Source organism: Ursus americanus, chromosome 12 (assembly GCF_024610735.1).
Source record: "Ursus americanus isolate L20-20 chromosome 12, mUrsAme1.1.p, whole genome shotgun sequence".
Lineage (NCBI taxonomy): Eukaryota > Metazoa > Chordata > Mammalia > Carnivora > Ursidae > Ursus > Ursus americanus.
The window spans coordinates 56836038-56858277 of record NC_142138.1 but is presented as its reverse complement, the minus strand read 5'-3'; the positions used below and the strand labels follow the sequence as shown (position 1 = coordinate 56858277).

The window sequence follows — 22240 nt, the reverse complement described above, 5'->3', positions numbered from 1 at the left end:
TCTTAGTATCTTTCTTCTCTGAAGGCACTTGGCATTCGTTGTTTACCTCTGGTAAATACCTACTTATAAATTCAGAATTATTTGGAATGACATGGTGGGTATTGACTCTAGTATTGCACAAGTTAAAAAATCACAAATGTTCTTAGCCTTGTAGCTGTATCTGAAAAACTAAGATAATAATTAATATGAGTGAAATGTGCCAATGTTAGCATGCTACTGTGGGTTTACTTGCAATATGTCTCTGCAATGAGTTTTTTCTTTCTTATAGGACATTTTTAAAGCTGGAAATACCAATGAGGATTCAGGATTGGACTTTGGAGAATTTTTGCACTACCTTAAAGACCACGAGAAAAAAATGAGGCTGGCATTTAATAGTCTGGACAAAAATAATGATGGTGTGTGTTTGTGTTTTATTCACGATTAGCTTAACATGAATGATAATTGTCAGTACTAAAGGACATTGTTTTATCAGCCTTTAACTTCTTTGTACCATTAGAGATTCAGTTATTTCTATTGCATGTCTAGTAGTAATTTTTTCTTTCTGAGAATAATATATAAACTATATTTATTAGTGCTATAATTTTTGTGTGGTTACTATATTTTTAAATATTTAATTTATTTATTTGAGAGAGAGAGCACAAGCAGGGGGAGGGGCTGAGGGAGAGGGAGAAGCAGAATCCCCGATGAGCACGGAGTCCCATGTGGGGCTCAATCCCAGGACCCCTGGGATCATGACCCGAGCTGAAGGCAGATGCTTAACTGACTGAGTCACCCAGCACCCCCGGTTACTATTTTTTTAATGAAAGAATTTGTCCTCTGAATTTAAAACTTCTTGGCTTAGGGAGTGGGCCTCTCCACTCTTTTGCAATGTATACGCTGAAAGTATCATGGTAATTAAAAAAAAAATGCCATTGTTTACTTGCTGATTTTGAAAATATTTTGGTTGCAGGAAAGTTAGATAACCAAAAGATCTTAAAAGAAAGTAAAAGTTACTTGTAACCCTGCTGTCTGGAGATCGGGTTTAACATTTTAATATATTTTTATAGTTTCTTCTAGACTTTTTATTTATGTTTGTTTCTTGGTTTCTCTTTCTCTTTTTTTAAGCATACACTTTTTTTTTTTTTAAGATTTTATTTATTTGTCAGAGAGAGAGAGAGCACAAACAGGGGGAGCAGCAGGCAGGGGAGAAGCTGGCTCCCCACCGAGCAAGGAGTCCCATGTGGAGTTTGATCCCAGGATGGTAGGATCATGAACTGAACCAAAGACAGACACTTAACCGACTGAGACACCCAGGCATCCCTCTTTTCTCTCTTTAAATGAAATTGTAGTCACACTACATAGAGTTTGATGTCCTACTTTTTTCTTTTAATGTTATAATTTAAGCATTTTCATTTCATTTAATATTCTTCCCAAACATAGTTTTTAATGACTCTGAAATATTCCATTTATGAGTAGACTTATCTAATTATTCCTGTATTGTAAGACATTTGGGATGTTTCCAAACTTGTACTCTTATACATAGTATTGTGATCAATATCCATGCTGATTTACAGAGGAAAGGTGTGCTTTGTCACAAACCCTTAAATCATAAAGACTGTAGGTAAAAGTAGAATACCATTTCTGCATCCATATGTGGCTAATCAACCATGGATAATTAGAACCTAATTATACCCTATATAAGAAACACATGTATTAGTTTTTAAGTTTTCAGAAATCTAGTTTTTGTTAATTGAAAAATTCTAAGTATACCAGAAAAGCTATTTAAAGGATTGTACTGATGGATTCTTGGGTAAAACAAAATGTGTCCTGAATATCACAGGCTTTAGTGACCTGTGATACCCAAATTACAGTGCTTCAAGCTTCCATTCACTTTCCAGAAAGAAGTTTAGGCCTTTCTGGGTCCTGCTACTGAAGTTGTACCCAGAAACTTCAGAAATACTACTTACTAATGTCTTTCAATTAGAACTGGTCATTAATTGCTGCTGATCTTGGCCCGATAGTTCTGCTTTTTTTTTTTCTTTTAAGATTTTATTTATTTATTTGACAGAGAGAGACCCGTTAGTTCTGCCCTTGTGCTATTCTGGAATTTCACCTGTTATTGGTGGTTACCACCATCATCATCATTTGTAAGCTGAAAATCCACTATGTCAGATTATCAGTGAAATCAGAATGTCATTAGTAAAAACATAATGCACTATTGTCTCTGGTAAAGCTGTGCTTGTAGCTCTTGGTGATAAAGAGAATACTTTTTCTGAGGCAAGGCGGAGATCTGAAAGTAATACAGTGATTAGCAATATAGATCTTTTCGTTTCTGCCTTGGCTAATCAAACTGGAACATTACAGCTCAGTCCCCAAGTCCTGCGGAGGTACCGTTCTGGTAGAGCTACTGTCCAAATTCCCATGGGCTTCATTTGTTTTGGGCTGTGACATTTGGTATGAAGCTCTACTGTTGGCATGAGGACTACTGCCTACCCAGCCTGCAGAGCTTAAGTGCAAGCAGAGGTGCAAGGCCTGATTGAGCTGCCTGCTTTCTGTGTCATCATTGTTGCTGCTTCAGTGACCACTTTTGTGTAGAGCTCAGCCAATTTACTTTGGCCAGCACGTTTTTTGTGCCTGGAAAAGGCAATGCATCCTCTGGTATGGGTTGAATAGTGTGGGCCCTAAAAAAGGTATGTTATGTTGAGCCTCCCATACCTCAGACTGTGACCTTATTTGGAAATAGGTCTTTACAGAAGCAGTCATGTTAAAATGACGCTATTAGGGTAGTGCCCCATATCTAATATGACTGGTGTCATATAAAGGGGAAATTTTGGACACAGAGGCAGATATGCATGGAGGAAGATGATGTGAAGTGGCCATTTGGTGTGATGGAGTTAGGAATGGGGTGATGCATCAACAAGCCAAGGAACACCTGCAGCTACCAGAAGCTCGGAGGGAAGCACAGAGCAGATCCTTCCCTGGGATCTTCAGAGAGAGCATAGCCCTGCTGACAACTTGATTTCAGACTTCTGGCCTCCAGAACTGTGAGACCATAAATTCCTGTTGTTCTGATCTACCCAGATTGTGGCACTTTGTTACGGCAGCCGTAGGAAACTCCTCCCCGCTGTTATGCTTAATCAGGTGTCTGATAGTAGCAAAATATTTGGGGCCTCAACGTACGGCTTTCTCAGTTCATATGAACATGCAGTCACCTTCTTCCAGAGTGTCCAAGTGCTTCCAGATTGGCTGGGCTAGGGTAGTTTCTGGTATCAGGTGTGTGTCATTGACCCTGGAGCCAACATTTCCTTCTGAATTCTATTACTGGATCTGGCTCATTTCCTTCCTGACATTGTTGCTGTTGGGACTCTTCCAGCTCATCACACATTATATTTGTTAAAAATTAATAGTATGCAGGATTCAGTTTTTACCACCTGCTTTCTGTCCCCTAGGAGGCTTTCCAGGCCTTATGCCAATCAGTGAAGGCAAGAGGATGCACGTGGGCTGGTGTACTATCAAACTCACTGGCAGGAAGTGCTCAAGCCCTGATGTGATCTGATCTGTTTAACTTCTCTCACTAAGTAGTATCTGAGCTCCTGCTCCTGTTTAGCCAAAGTGTCCGTGGAATGCGGTTATAATGATGTGAATGAAGTAATTATTGAATTCTTTTTTGGATGGAGTTTTTTGGAGATTGAAGAAATGATAGGAAAGGAACTAACAATTATTGGACTTTATTTTCTGTATCTTATTTTTGTCTCATACAAGTCATTATAGCAGCTGCATTTTACAGATGAGAACACTGAGGCTAAGGAAGGGTAAATATTTTGCTTTCCATAGGCTCTCCCAGTAAGTCACATCTCCCAGGATGTATGCCTTTGTGTAGCCTTGTGAACCACACAGGCCTGGGCTTGGCCGTTTTGACTTACTTCAGTCATTAGGGCATTAGCAGGACTTAATAAGTACTTGTATATTGGAGCTTCTCCTCTTGGAATACTCTCTCTTAACATCCTGAGCCACCAGGAAAGAGATCTAACTAACCAGTGGGAGAGATCTCTCATTTAGTTCTCAGCTGTTCTACATTTCCATCTGAGGTAACAGACACGAGTGAAGCCATCTTGGATTTCCAGTGGTAGTTGAACAAACCTTCAAATGAATGAATTCGCATGAGTGGCTCAGGCAAGACCAGCAGAAGAGCAAATGAGTTGAATCAAGCTCAGATTGCATACCCATAATCAAATACATCCTTTTTAAACTACTAAATTTTGTGATAGTTTGTTACTTAGCAATAAATTGCTGGTACAGGAATGGAATATTTTGTATTTCTCTTTGGAATTGCAATACTGGAATGGTTGTGGTCCTCTTCTCCATCCGTCTAATAACTGTCATTCCGTTGAATCCATTTCAAGTCTATATTCTCAGTGAAAGCTTGATGCATATAATTAAAGACAATTTTGAATCTCCTTTTCAGCCGATAGGCCTTGATAATATTCTGGATCTCATTACCCAATTTTTTTCTACATCTTAGCTTGGATTTTTAGCTTCTTTTGGGTAAAAATTACTTGATGTATTTTAGCTCAATGAAGTAAACAGTTTTTGAGCACTATATGTGAGCTATTGCACTTGGAACTGTGCTAACAAAGGTCTTCAGAAGTAAACAATTTTGGGTGAATTAAGGATAAACATATACAAGATAGACTATGATAGTTGCTGTAGAAGTGATATAGGGAGAGCTTAATTGTGCCCAGGAACAATTTAGATTTTGTTGGATCAATACATAAACAAAGTTGAAAAGAAAGGGTTTCTTGAGGGGCACCTGGGTGGCTCAGTCAGTTGAGCATCTGACTCTTGATTTCAGCTCAGGTCATGATCTTAGGGTCGTGGGATCAAGTCCTGCATTGGGCTCTGTGCTCAGTGAGGAGTCTGCTTGAGTTTTTCTCTCTCTGTTCCTTCCCCAACTTGAACGGCCATTCTCTCTCTCTCTCTCTCAAATAAATAAATCTTAAAGAAAAAAAAGATGGGGTTTCTTGAGCAGAGAGATCATAGTTTGAACAAAGGCAGAATTAGGACATCGTCAGTCAAGGTCAGAACCGGTTAATATAGCATTTTAGGTTTAGCCATAACTTAGTGTTTTGGGGGGAAGATTTCATTGACATATAACACATATAGCAATGTGCATAAATTCTAAGTAAAAGCTCCATGAATTTTCCTGAGGCAAACATATAACATGGAAACAGCATCCAGATTAAGAAGTAAAATATTACTAGCATCTCAGGAACGGCCCTTTTGTGTCCCATCCAAATCACTACCACCCTCCGAAGTAGCTACCATCTTGCTTTCTAGTACCGTATGTAAGTTCTCAATCAATCTTTGTTAAACAAGTAAGTGTACCTTGCTCATACTGTACCTTATGCTGAAATGCTTTTTTGTTTCTTTGGCGGTCTCTTGTTTATCCTTTATAGTACTTCATTTGTGACTTTTGTTTTTAATTCTTGTTTATCCCTGCATTGCTTATTATTCATAACTCTTACATAACATGTATTTAGCACTGTGTGATATATTTTTAAAAATAAGTAGTTCATCCATACAAGCTAGTAAGCTCTTTGGGGGTTGTTGTTTTATTAATCTCTGGCTTTTCTCACATTTAACATAGTGATTTTAATAGTATACTTTCAAAAATATTTTTAAGTTATTGAATTAAGAGTGTAGTGCTTGAGGATTGTAATGGGATATAAAGCAGAGCATTCAGTTTCCCCATTTGAAGAAAAGTTTGATTTTTAAGCTAAGGAATAGACCAATGAATTCCATCCTGTGAAGCTTGGAACACTAGGGGCCTTGGAGTGATCACAAAGAATCTGAAATTCTATGTATGAATACTGGGCTTTGTCTATAGGCTAAGTAAATATGTCTCATACATATGTATACTACTTATAAATGTATGCAGATGCAGCTATGGTTCATAAAGTATGAAATGAAGATGTGACAGAATTAATAGTTTTTTGGTGTTACATACTTTACAACTAGGTGACATTAAGTTGATGTTTTTTAACATGAAAATGTCCTCATATTTTAAAAGATTGAGTAGCCTCAGCTCTTTGTTTTACACAAGGGAGGGATCAAAGATTTTTTGGACTTGGAGAGTGGCATGATGAGTTAAGTGTTTTAGAGTTTGAGGAGCATAGGGAATACTTAATTTTTCCTTTACAACATCTAGCGATGTGAGATTGAGATGCGTAGTAGGCTAGTATTAAATGTATCAGTCGACTCGAGTTATTTAACATAGAATATGGTTGTGTTAGAAAGAGTTTTTGTTGTATTATATTTTAGGTATATTATTTCTTTAAAAACTTACCTTATAAAATGTTGAGTGACCTTTTTTTCATGCCCCTGAATCAGATCTTCAGAGTTCGCTTTTTTTTTTTTTGCAGGTCTCTCTGTTTTTTTTTTAATAATAATATTTTTTTATTATATTATGTTAGTCACCATACAGTACATCCCTGGTTTTTGATGTAAAGTTCCATGATTCATTAGTTGCGTATAACACCCAGTGCACCATGCAATATGTGCCCTCCTTACTACCCATCACCAGCCTATCCCATTCCCCCACCCCTGTCCCCTCTGAAGCCCTCAGTTTGTTTGGGAAACAACCAGAGTTAGTTTTAAATTTTTTCCAGGTAGGTACAATAATCTAGATTTGTTGTAGATCTACAGTCTCTTATTGGAAACCCTTAGGGGGTTGTGTTTAGAAATTTAGAATTTGGGTTTTAGAAAAGCAACACAGTGCGTGTATGATATATTATGTAATACTCCAAGTAAGGTTTGGGGCATCACCATGCAGTTATATACGTGAATATTTCTTCAGTGAAACAAATGAATAATCACACAAAATCAGATAAATAATTGACTACCAAATGAATTTTGGTGCCAAATTTACAAAAAGTCTTTTAGTTTTCAGAGCTTTTAGTCTTTGTATTGTGAATATGGGATTGTGGGTCTCAAAAACATGGGCTTTTTAAAGACTATTGCATTCTAAGTATATTTTGCCTTGTTATCTTTGCAGATAATTTAATTTGACATTTTTTCACTTTTTAAAGGAATAGTAGAAACTTCAGAAATAATTGCTGCTTTGAAATCACTGGGTATAAATATTTCTGATGCTCAGGCAAAAAAAATTCTACAAAGGTCAGGCCTTATCCTTATTTTTGATAGTTTTTATTTTTATTTAATATTCCATGTTAGAAACTAATTGCTATAGATATAGCTCCTTCCTCCCCGCCTGCCTCCCTCCTTTCCTGCCTGCATGCCTTTCTTTTTAGATTTGATAATATTAGCTTTTATTGACATTGCTATAAGAAAGATCCCTAAGAAATTTATTGAATTGTGAGAATGCTGTTGACTAAATCATTAAGTGTTCACACGTTACAAAGTCCCTAGAATAAAATTGTGCCTGCTTTAGTTTAAAGAATAGGTGTAATTCTCTTAAGCAATTGATTTAAAATTTTTTAAACTTGAATTTTTTGACATACGAAAAGCTGTACATAACTAATATACACAACTTGATGAGTTTGGAAGTGAGTATACATCTAGGAGACCATTACCACAATCTATGCCATAAACATATCCATCCCTTCCAAAAGTTTCCTCCCACCGTCTTATTTATAACTATTATTTTTTGTGATAAGAATACTTTTTTGTAGTTAAAACTTAAATTTATTTCTTTTTTATTGAAGTATAATTGACATATAACATCAGTTTCAGGTGTACAATGTAATGTTCTGATATTTGTATATATTGTAAAATGATCATCACAATAAGTCTGGTTAACATCGTTCACCATATGTAATTAAAATTTTTTTTCTTGTGATGGGAACTTTTAAGATTTACTCTCTTAGCAGCTTTCAAAACTATACAGCACAGTATTATTAACTATAGTTACCATGCTGTACATTACATTCTCGTGACACATTTTATAACTGAGGTTTGTACCTTTCAACCTCTTTCACCCATTTCACTCATCCCCTAAACCTCCACCTCTGGCAACCACCCACCAATCTGTTCTCTGTATCTATGAGCTCTTTCGTTTTTTTTTTAAAGATTTCACTTATAGGTGAGATCATGTGGTATTTGTCTTTGTCTGACTTATTTCACTTAGCAAAATGCCCTCAAGGTCCATCTATATTGTCTCAAATGGCTAGATTTCTTTTTTTATGGCTGAATAATATTCCATTGCACACACATACCACATTTTCTTTATCCTTTCATCCATTGGTAGACACTTAAGTTGTCTCCATGTAAGAACAATTAACGTAAGATCTATCTTAGCAACTTTTAAAATATTCAACAGAGTATTCTTAGTACTTATTCTTAGAGTATTTGTTATAAATGTTATAAGCACTATTTTTGTTTTAAATTTCAGCATCGATAGTGATGGAACAATGACAATAGACTGGGATGAATGGAAATACTACTTTTTACTTCATCCCGCAACAAATATTGATGAAATTGCTCGTTTCTGGAAGCATTCTACTGTAAGATTGCTTTGTATTTTACTCTATTTTTATTTTTCTACAAATATCATGGCTCTTATGATTATGTAACCTCTATAATACTTCCAGCATCAGTGGCTAAATTAACAATATTCTCTCCTTAAAATGTTCTACTAATTGAGTAAGGACTGTTAGTATTTTATGTACAAACATAGCTACTACAATTTCTTTGTTTACTAAAACCTAGATCTTAAAGTAGATACTCATCTACTGAAGGGACCTACTTTGTGTTGAGAATAAATTACTCTGATATAGTTAACCGTCCTAGGAAAGTGGAAAAATAATATACTTTTCTTTTTTCCCAGAGTATGTCAGAGATGATATACTCAGTTAGCTTTCTATCATGGGAATTTAAAGTCAAAGATTAAGATTCAAAATTTCAGAATCAGAAAGGATCAAATATGTAATCTACCTCTTCTTTTTATGTAAGCACTCGACTCAGAGTTGTGAGGAACAAATGAGGTTTTATAATCAAAAACTTGTTTTTTCTTTTTTAGATCTCAATGCAGGATGTTAAGTTAATCATTTATTCATGGCATACTATTTGCATCCTCCTCTTCATAGATGATACAGGGGAGGACAAAGAGCATAGGCCTCAGAGTCAGATGCCTAGGGTTGAATTTCACTTCTGCCACCCACTAGCTATATAACCCCCTCTGTGCCTCAGTTTTCTCAGTTATGCACTGGGGATAGTAATGGTAGGAGTTTTGGGAATTAAATTAGTACATTAGTGAATTTAGAAAAGGGCTGGGCAGGTCATATATGTCTTCAATAAGTGTTACTTATTATGATAGCCACTTATTCTAATATGTGTAGTCTGTGTCTTGGATATGTATATATTCTTAGGAATCATGTAATGTTTCATGTGTGTGTTTAATTTACATAGATAGTATTCTGCTGAAGGCCACAACTGATTTCTTGCTTTGTTCACTCGGTGTTATGATTTTAAGATTTGTCCTTGTTATGTGTTCATCTAGTTTATTGCTTCTAACCACTACATAGTATGCATTGAACACATCTTCTTTATGCAATTCCCGAGTAATAGACATCCAGACTTTCTCCACTTCATCTAAAAAAAAAAAAAAAAAAAAGTTCCTCTTTTGTACCATAAGAGAATTTCACTGGATTTCTGGGTCAAAAGGAGTATGCATGTGCAAATTTTCAGAGGTTATCCAGTCTTAATTCTTTGAAAAATAGCCATGTTATTTCCCAAATGACTTTCTACACCAGGTTACATTCCCACCAGCAATGCATGAAGGTTTCTGTTTCTCTACATATTACTTGGTATTATCCAATTTTCTAATATTTTCCACTCTGTTGGGTATAAAGTTGTATCTTGTCTTAATGTGTATTTCTAACATGTCTTCATAGAAATACTAGAGATTCACATGTTCTTTCCTACAAATTGTCTATTTTTATCCTTGTCTATTTTTTTGATATTTGTTGAGATAGAACTGACATACAACATTGTGTAAGTTAAGGCACATAACATGATATCTGATACACTTATGTATTGTGAAATGGTTGCCACACTTCCCGCCATAACCCTCACATAATTATCTTTTTTTTTTTTTGTGGTGAGAACATTTAAGATTTACTCTCTTAGAAACTTTCAAGTATATAATACATTATTAACTGTAATCACCATGTTTTACATTAGGTCCCCAGAATTTATTCAACTCATAACCAGAGGTTTTTGTCCTTAGACCAACATCGTCCCATTTCCTTCATGTCCCAGCTCTTGGCAACCACCATTCTACTCTCTGTTTTTATGAATTTGGCTTTTTTTAAGATTCCATATATAAGTGATACTGTACAGTATTTGTCTTTCTCTGTTTGACTTATTTCAATTAGCATAATGCTCTTGCAGTCCAACCATATTGTTTCAAATAGCAGGATTTTCTTCTTCCTAATTGCTGAATAATAACCCATTGTGTATATATACAGCATCTTCTTTATTTATTCATCTATGGGTGGACACTTAGATTGTTTCCATAACTTGCTTATTGTGGATAATGCTGCAATGAACATGGAGGTACAGATATCTTTTTGAGATCCTGATTTCTTTTTTTTAAATGCTTTTTTTATTTGAGAGAGAGAGAATGAGAGAGAGAGAGAGAGAGAGAGAGCACACTTATGTGAGCAGGGGGAGGGGCAGAGGGAGAGGAAAACAAGCAGATTCCATGCTGAGCAGGGAGCCCGACTTTGGGCTCCATCCCAGGACCCTGAGATCATGACTTAGCAGAAATCAAGAGGCAGATGCTTAACCAAGTGAGCGACCCAGGCGGCCCCAAGATCCTGATTTCATTTCCTTTGGCTTTATACCAAGAAGGGGAATTTCTGGATTATATGATAGTTCTGTTTTTAATATTTTGAGGAATCTTATACTGATTTCCATAGTGGCTGTACCAATTAAATTCCCACCAATAATGCAGAAGGGTTCCTTCCCTTCTCTCTCCATCCTTACCAACACGTTATCTCGTTTTGTAGGTAGTAACCATTCTAACAAGAGGTAATATCATTGTGATTTTGATTCGCATTTCCCTACTGATTAGTAATGTGGACCATCTTTTCATAAACATGTTGGCCATTTGTATGTCTTTTTTTTTTTTTTTGAGAAATATCTATTTTGTTGTTTTGCATACTTTTTTTCAGTACATTTTTGTTTTGTTTTGGCTTTTTGCTTTTTGTGTGTGTGTGTGTGTCATTGAGTTGTATGAGACACTTATATATTTTGGATATTAACCCCAAATCAGATATATGATTTATAGGTATTTTCTGCTATTCTGTAGGTTGCCTTTTTCATATTGCTGATTGTTTCCTTTACTGTGTAGAAGCTTTTAAGTTTGATGTAGACCCACTTATTAATTTTTGCTTTTGTTTTCTTTTTATATATATATAGAGAGAGAGCAAGAGTGGGGGAAGGGCAGAGGGAGAGGGAGAGAGAGAATCTTAAGCAGGCTCCTTGCCACGGTCAGTGTGGAGCCCAATTTGGGGCTCAATCTCATGACCCTGAGATCATGACCTGAGCTAAAAACAAGAGTTGGACGCTTACAAAAAGCTTTTTGTTTTTGTTATTTATGCTCTTGGTGTCATATCCAAAAGGTCATTGTCAAGACCCATGTCAAGCAGCTTTTTCCTTATTTCCTTTAAGGAGTTTTATAGGTTCAGATCTTATGTTTAAGTTTTTATTCCATTTTGAGTTAATTTTTCTGAGTGGTTTAAGGTAGGGGTCCAGTTTTATTCTATTGCATGTGATTATCCAGTTTTCCCAACATCATTCTTTTAAGAGACTATTCCTTGTCCATCGAATATTCTTGGTTCCTTTGTCAAATGTGAGTTTACCATATATGTGAGGATTTATTTCTGGGCTCTCAATTCTGTTCCATTGGTTTTTGTGCCAGTATCATACTGTTTTCATTACTATAGTTTTGTAGTATAGCTTGAAATCAAGGAGTATAACCCCTCCAGCTTTATTCTCTCTCAGGATTGCTTTAGCTATTTGAGGTTTGTGTTTCCATCTGCATTCTAGGATTTTTTTTTCTCTTTCTGTGAAAAATGCCACTGGAATTTTGATAGGGCTTGTATTGAATCTGTAGGTGTCACTGTGTATTGGACATTTAACAATATTAATTCTTCCCGTCTATGAGCGTGGTGTATTTTTCCATTTATTTGTGTCATATTCAAATTCTTTCATCAATGTTATTTAGTTTTCAGTGTGCAAGTCTCTTACCTCCTTGGTTAAGTTTACACCTAAGTATTTTATTGTTTTTGATGCTATTATAAATGAGATTGTTTTCTATATTTCTTTTTCAGGTATTTTGTTGTTAGTGTATAGAAATGCAACTGATTTTTATATATTGATTTTGTATCTTGCAACTTTACTGATTCCATTGATTCGTTCTAACAATTTTTTGGTTGAGTCTTCAGGATTTCCTATATATGAGATCATGTCATCTGCAACAGAGACAATTTTGTTTCTTTCATTCTGATGTGGATGCCTTTTTTTTTTTTGAGAGAGATAGAGAGAGTGAGAGAGAGTGAATGGGAGCAGGGGGAGGGGCAGAGGGAGAGCAAGGGAGGGGGTCTTTTTTTTTTCTTTTTTCTTTTTCTTTCTTTTTTTTTTTTTTTTTTTTTTTGAGAGAGAGAGAGCAGGGAGAGGCAGAGGAAGAAGGAGTGAGAGAATCTTAAGCAGGCTCCACACTCAGTATGGAGCCAGATGTAGGGCTCGACTTCAGGAATCTGAAATCATGAATGAACTGAAATCAAGATTCAGAGGCTTAACCAACTGAGCCACCCAGGCGCCCCTGGATGCCTTTTATTTCTCTTTCTTTCTCAACTGCTAAGGCTAGGACTTTGAGTACTATGTTGTATAGGATTGGTGAGAATGGTCACCATTATCTTGTTCCTGATCTTCAAGGAAAGGTTTTCAACCTTTAACCATTGAGTATTATGTTAGCGGTGGTCCTGTCATATATGGCCTTTAATATGTTGAGTTATATTCATTCTATACCCAATTTTTTGATAGTTTTAATCTTGAAAGGATGTTGAATTTTGTCAAATGCTTTTTCTGCATCTATTGAGATGATCATATGATTTTTATGCTTAATTCTATTATCACATTTTTTGATTTGTGTATGTTGAACCATCTTTGCATCCCAGGGATAAATCCCATTTATCATGATCCTTTTAATATGCCATTGAATTCTATTTGCTAATATTTTGTGGAGGATTTTTGCATTTATGTTCATTAGGGCTATTGGTTTGTAGTTTTCTTATAGCATCCTTGTCTGGCTTTGGTATCAGGGTAATGCTGGTATTGTAAAAATGAGTTTGGAAGGGATCCATTCTCTTCAGTTTTTTAGTAGAGTTTGAGAATGATTGGCATTTATTCTTCTTTAAATTTTGGTAGAATTCACCGGGAATACCATCTGGTCCTGGGGTTTTCTTTGTTGGGAGATTTTTTTGATTAGTGATTCAATTTGCTTTCTCATTACTGGTCTGTTCAGATGTTCTCTTTCTTCATGATTCAGTCTCAGTAAGTTGTATATGCCTAGGAATTTATACATTTCTTCTAGATTATGCAACTTATTGGTGTATAATTGTCCAGAGTAGTGTCTTATGACCCATTGTAGTTCTGTGGTATCGGTTGTAATGTCTCCTCTTTTGTTTTTGCTTTTATTTACTTGAGTCTTCTCTCTTTCTTTTTAGTTAGACTAGCTAAAGGTTTGCCAATTTTGTTTATCTTAAAAAAAAAACAGCACTTAGTTTTGGTTATCTTTTGTTTTTTGCTTATTTGTTTTTGTTTTTGGTCTCTATTTTACTTTTTTCTTCTCTGACCTTTATTATTTCCTTTCTTCTGCTAACTTTGGTCTTAGTTTTTCTTTTTCTAGTTCCTTAAGGTTTATTTATTTTTTTAAAATTATTATTTTGTATTAGTTTCAGGGGTAGAATTTAATGATTCATCAGTTGCATATAACACACAGTACTTATTACATCAAGTGCTGTCCTTAAGGCCCATCACCCAATTACCCCATCCCCCCACCCTCCTCCAGTGACTGTCAGTTTGTTTCCTAGAATTTAGTTTGCCTCCCTCTCTGTTTTCATCTTATTTTATATTTCCTTCCCTTCCCCTATGTTCATCTGTTTTTTTTCTTAAATTCCACATTTGAGTGAAATCATATGGTATGTGTCTTTTTCTGACTGACTTATTTCACTTAGCGTAATACTAGTTCCTTAAAGTTTAAATTTAGATTGAGGTTTTTCTTGTTTCTTGAGGTAGGCCTGTATTGCTATGAACTTCCCTCTAAGAACTGCTTTTGCTGCATGCCATAAGTTTTAGTGTTTTGTGTTTCCTTTTGTTTCAAGATGTTTTTTTGATTTTCCCTTTGATTTCATCTTTGACCCATTCAGAGGCCTTATTATCTCCATTATCTCCTTTATTTTTTGTATTTAAATATTGTGCATTTAAATATGACATTTAACATATTAAGCCAGTACCATTAAAAAAAAAAAAGTAATCCTACTGAAGTCCCTTCTAGCTACCTTATCCTTTTTCTCTCTTCATGGCTATACTTCCCATTCACTTCTCAACTAACTGGCTTTGCTTTCACCACTTTGTAGAAATTCTTTTACTAAGCTAGTATCCCTACTGTTAGTACAGTGGATATTTTCTAGATCTTACCACTCTCTCTTTTTACATGTTCTCTTCACCTGGCTTCCTTTACACTGCAGTCTCCCGGTTTTCTTCCTACCTCTCTGTCATTACTTTTCTGTCTCCCTTGAGGGTCTTCTTTTTCAGTCTGTCTCTTATATATTACTTTTCTTCTATGTTCTATTTTCAACTTTCTTAGCCTCTCACTCTGTATATTTTTTTCCTAGGCAATCCTATTTACTCTTCCATGTTGAACTACCAGATAGGCTAATTGATTGCTCTAAATCTAATGTCTCTAGAGCACACCTTCCTTCTGCATGTGCAAGCATTTATTGGATATCAATTGGGACACCTCAAACACACACACCACGTCATTTGTCCCCTAGATTTTTCTTTTAGCATTTCACTGAATGGTGTCTTCACCTTCCTAATTGCCCAGGCCAGAAATGCCAAACTTATTCCAAGGTCTTGAGCTTTCCTTTACTCTCCTTCAATCCTTATATATAGTCTTGCAGTTCTTAGAATATCTAATGTCTTTGAATAAATTATTTTCTTTGCCTTAGAATATTCTCTTGGCCAATCCGTACTTTTATAGGGATAGTACAGTGTGATGGACGAGAAGGTAAACTTTGAGGTCAGAATACCTGGATTCATATTATTTTGCTACTTCTAAGTCACTTTATGTGAAAAGTGTTCCTTAACAGTTCCACTCATCTCCCCCCAACAAAAACTTAAAAATTCTACACTCTGTTAAATGTCTCTGTACTGTGTTCTTAAGACACTTTTTTGCTACCCTTGTTATTGTACTTATTCCTCTGTGTTATAATTGCTTGTTTCCTTTCCTATCTTTTGTATTATACTGTAAACTCCCAGAGGGAAGAAATGTAATTTCTGCACCATATTATGAATGCACAGCCCAGCACCTGGTGTGTTAATTTATTAATTCAACAAATATTTATTGAGCACACTTATCTCCACTGACCAAAGTGCAAGGTTTACAACAGTGCATAAAAAAGACCAGGTTGCTGCTCTTATCAGGCTTATTTTCTAAAGGAGGAAGCAAGCAATAGATAGAAATGAACTAATAAAGGGGCCCCTGGGTGGCTCAGTCATTAAGTGTCTGCCTTCGGCTCAGGTCGTGATCCCAGGGTCCTGGGATTGAGCCCCGCTTCGGGCTCCCTGCTCAGTGGGAAGCTGCTTCTCCCTCTTCCACTCCCCCTGCTGGTGTTCCCTCTCTCTGTGTGTCTCTCTCTGTCCAATAAATAAATAAAATCTTAAAAAAAATAAAAAAATAAAGAAATGAACTAATAAAGATTGTGCTAAGTATTAGAGAGGAATGCATGGAAAGAGCCAAGGAGAAATGTCCTAGGGAGAGAGAAAATAAGGTACAAAGTTCTGAGGTGGAATGGTACTTGGAAAGGGGGCACCCAATGAATGCATAAATAAAGGTGGGAAAACTAAGAAGCAGAGAAGTGACTTGTCTGCCATGATTGACAAGTAATGGAACCTAGATCCCCTGTATCCAGTGTGACACCCTTTTCAGTGAGTCACATTGCCTCAACATTTAGCAGAAATGGATAATCTTAGCAAAAGCAAGTATGATGACTGAAAATAAAGTGAAATGTAAAACTTGTTAAAGTTCAGAGTTTTAAGAAGAAAATTGTCATTTTTTTGATATGTATGTTTTCTTTTTCTTTATGATAAATTTTTATTATGTTATGTTAGTCACCATACAGTATATCCCAAGTTTTTGATGTAAATTTCCATGATTCATTACTTACGTTAAATTGTCACTCAGGGGGCACCTGGGTGGCTCAGTTGTTAAGCGTCTGCCTTCGGCTCAGGGCGTGATTCCGGCGTTATGGGATCGAGCCCCACATCAGGCTCCTCCGCTGGGAGCCTGCTTCTTCCTCTCCCACTCCCCCTGCTTGTGTTCCCTCTCTCGCTGGCTGTCTCTCTCTCTGTCGAATAAATAAATAAAAAATCTTTTAAAAAAAATAAATTGTCATTGAGAAGAGTCAATGTAAATAATAGAAAAGAAGTATAAGAGTATAAAATACTACTCTTGAATTCTGACAGATTAGGTAAGTACACAGTGGAATTCAAGAGAATTTGAAATAAAGTAGACAAACTTAATTAAGCATTTATTCCTTACATATTGTATGGCAGACATTGTGGTGTGTGACTAAGACATGATCCCTGCATTGAGTGTTTACATTTTTCATGGAAGAGATTAATCTAAATAGCTTGAGAATTTGCAATTAATAAGTCGAATTTAATAGGAATTGATTTTATGGATTTTAAATCTATATGTGAATGTATTATTAAAAATCATTTGGTCTAGTACCAGTGCTGAGAAAATTGTCAGTATTCATTAATAGGAGGTGAGCTATGAAAAAGATCTTTGGGTTTTTGGTCTTCGTAAAAAATTATCCTTTTTAAAAAAAGTATCCTTTTAATTTATCAAGTATGTATACTTTATTGTGTAATTCATTTTTACATTTTTATCAGATAATTGATATAGGGGAGAGTATATCTATTCCAGATGAATTTACTGAAGAAGAAAAGCATTCTGGAGATTGGTGGAGGCAGTTGGTGGCAGGGGGCATGGCTGGTGCAGTTGCGAGGACATGCACGGCACCTTTTGACCGCTTGAAAGTCATGATGCAGGTAGTTGGCATACTTGACCCCTTAAGCATTAAAGTCACTTGAAAAACCTTTGACAACTTTTCAAAAAGAAATGTTTTGGCACATTTCATACTATTTCTCATTAAAGTTTCACATTTTTCTGAAAATGCAAATTTTCTTATTTTCAATATTAAAAGATTTTTAAATTTTCTTAAAGATGCTTGTGTGTTATTTAAATTAATTTTTATTTGAAATGATAGTAATAGAACACTGTATTAGACGTTTTTTCAGAAATATAACTAATTATATCAAAGAAGTGATAAGACACCATTAGTCTTATTTATTGATTATCTCTACACCCTGCACCTACATAATAGCATGGTTCTCCTGTACTATTTAAGTATTAAGCATATTTCTAGGAATTGGCAAATAAGTTACTTAGAGTGTGCTATTGACTGATGTCTCACTAGAGATAATGTTGTCTAATTATCTTTATTTTACTGAGTAATGGATTGTCAATAGTAGTTTTAGTAGTGCATAGTTTAATCTATTAACTGTCATAATTAAAATCTAATGTTTGCTGAATATTTTCTTCACAAGGATACAAAAATTAATAACTCACAATCTAGTGAGTTTAAATTTCTAATAAACTTACATACCTGGTGGGTGTTTCATTGTCTTTTGTTTTTTTGGTTAGTGACATTTGGTAATGGATTATTAATAGGTTTTTTTGGTTGTTGTATGATCTTATTTATTTGTTGCTCTTAGAAGATCTTAATTCTGACAGACTCAGATGTAAAAGTAGGAGCTGTCAGAGGTGAGAGCCTCCATCTCTTGACAATCTGTTCCTGATGTTCTTCTTTGGTTTCCCTCCTTCTCTTGGCCAAAAGTTTAGCATGTTCTGTGGACTCTTCCTATTTTTCTTAGTAGCTCTTTCTTCAGAGGCATCATTTGTGTCACAGGGCACGCGGAGCAATGAGATGTGAATGCTGGGCACTTGGGTCCTGGGTGTTGCACCCCCTTTGTTCACAGGCTTTCTGACAATGTATTGGTGGCCACCATCTTCTGCAGGGAGATTGAAAGTTTGCAGATCCTGCTAGCTTTTGTGGGCACCATGTGATAAGGCACAATAACGTCAGCCTAGGAATATCCTTCTCCCACTTTTTTACAATTACCAAGTTGTGAACACTCAGATCTGTATCCACAATGCAACCCTGACCAGATTTGGGCTTTCTTTCTCCGGATCTCCTATATCTATAGCAGTAATGCCCTTACTCAGTATCAGTGTTCACTTTATGAATAATTTATAGATTGTTTTTTGTTTTTGTGATTAACAGTATAGAATGAGTATTTTTTCATGTTATTTCAAATATTCGTCAAATATTTCAAATATTTGTGTATTCTTCAAATACAGGTTTTAATGACTATTATTTCAAGTGGATGTGTCATATTAATTTTTAATTATTTTTTCCTATTCTTGGACATGTAGGTGGTTTTAAAAACTCTTTTAAAATTATAATTCATATTAGTTCATAATGATGAACATCATTGCTTATGAATCTTTTTTTTCATATTTAGGATTATTTATTTAGAAAGAGTTCCTAGAAGTTAAGTAATGATACGAACATTTTTAAGGCTGTGTGTGTGTGTGTGTGTGTGTGTGTGTGTGCATGTGTGTATATTGTTAAATTCTTTTCCAGACTTTTTCTTCCCACAGGAGATGAGAATGCCCATTTCAACTTGCTCTCTCCCATTATCATTCCCTTATATTATAGACAGGAGGGTATTTTACTAACGTTCTAATTTCCACTTTCTTAAAAAAAAGTATTCTTATTGTAAAATAATACATTAGAAAAATGGGAAGATACAGAAAAGTATAACAGAAGACCTTAAAATGACATGTAATCCTTGTGTATCAGTCTGCCAGGGCTGCTGTAACAAAATACCACAAACTGACTGGCTTACACAACAGAAGTTTATTGTCTCACAGTTTTGAAGGCTAGAAGTCTGAGATCAGGGTGTCTGCATGGTTGATTCCTTCTGAGGGCAGTGAGGAAAGGATCTATTCCAGGTCTCTCTCTTTGGCTTGTAGATGGCTGTCTTTCCTCTGTGCCTCTTCATGTTGTCTTCCCTCTGTACATGTCTCTGAGTCCACATTTCCCCCTTTTTATAAGGACACTAATCATATTAGTTTTTAGGACCTGCATTAAGACCTTACTTTAACTTGATTATTTCTAGAAAGACCCTATCTTCAAATAAGGTCACATTCTGAGATAATGGGCATTAGGACTTCAACATAGAAATTTTGGGGGGACACAGTTCAACCCATAACACCTTGTTACCCAGAAGTATGCACTATTGAAAGTTTGATATATTCTCATCCATTCCTTTTTCTGTGCATATTTCAGTGTACTCTTTAATAATCTTGTAAAATTTTAGCAGCAACAACACATTTTGTATATGCAAAAATTCTCTGGTAATTAAGTCATTCTTGTTTTCTTTAAGTTGCTCTCTTTGATGTATGAGATTAAAGTATGTATTTGGGAACAACAAAAAATTAATATATCAGTTTTATATGTCTCTAAAGGACAATGAAAATGGTGTTGAAGTTCATAGATTTCTACATTTATGTATCATTATTTTATTAGCAATAATAGCATCAATGCTATATTACTAGCAAAATAAATTTAAAAATAAATTTCCTGTATGTTTCTAGGTTCATAGTTTAAAGTCAAGGAGAATGAGATTGATTGGTGGGTTTGAGCAGATGTTAAAAGAAGGAGGAATTCGTTCTCTTTGGCGGGGAAATGGTGTAAATGTTTTTAAAATTGCACCGGAGACAGCTCTCAAGATTGGGGCCTATGAACAGGTAAAATGTTATCGATTAGGGAATTTTATGATAAAGATCAGAATTTAAATTTAATTTAAAAAATTTAGACTTTAATGAGAGAGAAAACTGGAATGTGCTTAGCAATAGATACTACTGTAAATACAAGCATACTGTGAAGATATTGTGGGTTTGGTTCTAGACCAGCGTGATAAAGTGAGTCAAATGAATTTTTGGTTTCCCAGTACATACAAAAGTTATGTTTATACTATACTGTAGTCTATTCAGTATATGATAGCATTATGTCAAAAAAAAAAACACCTATGTTTATACTCTACTTAAAAGTGCTTTATTGCTAAAAAATGCTAAGCATCATCTGAGCTTTCAGTGAGTTGTAATCTTTTTGCTAGAGGAGGGTCTTGCCTGGATGCTGTGGACTGCTGACTGAGGAGGGTGGCAGTTGCTGAAAGCTGGAGTGGCTGTGGCAATTTCTTGAAATAAGACAACAGTGAAGTTTGCCTCATTGATTAAGTCTTCCTTTCACAATTTCTCTGTAGCATGTGATGCTGTTTGCTAGCACTTTACCCACAGCAGAATTTCTTCCGAAATTGGAGTCAGTCCTCTCAAACCCTGCCACTGCTTTACTAAGTTTATGTAATAGTCTAAATCCTTTGTTGTCATTTCAACAATCTTCACAGCATATTCACCAGGAGTAGATTCCATCTCAAGAAACCACTTTTTTTGCTCATCTATCAGAAGAAACTCTTTATCCATTGGAATTTAATCATGAGATTGCAGCAATCCAGTCCCATCTTCAGGCTCCACTTCTAATTCTAGTTCTCTTGCTGTTTCCATGACACCTGCAGTAACGGTCTCCGCTGAAGTCTGGAACCCCTTCTTCCAAACTCCTGTTAATGTTGATGTTTTGACCTCTTCCTTGAATCATGAATGTTCTTAACGACATCTAGAATGGTGAATCCTTTCCCAAAGGTTTTCAATTTACTTTGTGCAGACTCATCGGAGGTATTTATGGTAGCTATAGTTTCATGGCAACGTCCCCTGCTGTCAACCCGAAGAACAGTCATCTTTAGGTCTTTCAACAAGGACTCCCTTCTTATCTTAGAAACATAGTCTACCAGTAGGTTCTCCAGTCTTGTGATAAAGTCCATTGTAATATTTCCACCTTCCTCAGTCTACTTATTCCTTCCTCAACAATCTGTCAAGACTTCGGCATCACCACCTTGCTTGCTATCAGCCAAGAGTTGTGTCCAAGCTTTAAAGAGTAGTTCCAACAGCATTTTAGGATAGGTTTCGGGAGTCCTGTGTCATGGGAGAGTGCTCCACATCAATAGTCTTCTCTATCCAGCATTTTATTCCATCCCTCAGATGCCCACCATTAGTGCTCTTGTTACCCACTCCCACACTATTTCCCTGGTTCCTTCCAGTCCATAATAGCCAGGTCCTTGGGCTATCTGAGGACTGACTCTATATAAGTTATTGGTTGGGGGGCAGTCAGCGGAGGTGGGGGGAGTGGGCAGATTGTGAGGAGAGCAAACATCCTCTCGGTAAGCATCTGCCTCTTTGAGGCCTTTACGTGCATGGCCTCAGTACAAAGAGAAGCTGTTCTGCTCTAGCAGTGGGAAGGGGACAACTTTTTGCCAAATTGGAGGGTGCTGGTGAATTTGGGAGCTCAGATTTGTCAGGCATATACACCTAAATGTTCCCATCCCGTGTATCAGGATCCTACTCCTTCCCAGTGCGGGTCCTCACTTTACCATAGGAGACCTTTTGAGGTTCTGCATTGTTTCCTTAGTAACTCTGTTATCTGTACATTTATATACTGGGCCTGATTTTTAGCAGTCTATGAGGATCATCCAAATACTGCTATGAAGGCCTCATAGTGTTCATAATATGCTTTAAGATGATAGTTAGATGACTTAACCTTGACATTGTCCTCCTTCAGAGTTTCTAAGATAGTGAATTAGGATCAGCCAACTTCACAATCCTTATAATTGTCTCCATGCTGTTCAAGTATTAGGGCAACTGCATAATGTAATGTTTTTCTGTCTACCAATACTTAATCCCAGGTCACTGTGACTAAGAATCTTAGTA

The 22240-nt window shown here is 35.9% G+C and overlaps 1 protein-coding gene across 3 annotated transcripts in view; it reads left to right on the top strand.

Annotated features, from left to right (window-relative positions):
• Positions 1–22240, top strand: part of LOC123794954 (mitochondrial adenyl nucleotide antiporter SLC25A24-like) — a 52884-nt gene that overhangs the window by 21670 nt on the left and 8974 nt on the right. For all 3 annotated transcript variants that reach the window (XM_045801354.1, XM_087865748.1, XM_087865749.1), the window contains 5 exons: positions 269–395; positions 7068–7155; positions 8390–8501; positions 17185–17343; positions 20018–20170. In XM_045801354.1, coding sequence (XP_045657310.1) covers positions 269–395; positions 7068–7155; positions 8390–8501; positions 17185–17343; positions 20018–20170 — 639 coding nt within the window. The remainder of the gene's footprint in view (positions 1–268; positions 396–7067; positions 7156–8389; positions 8502–17184; positions 17344–20017; positions 20171–22240) is intronic.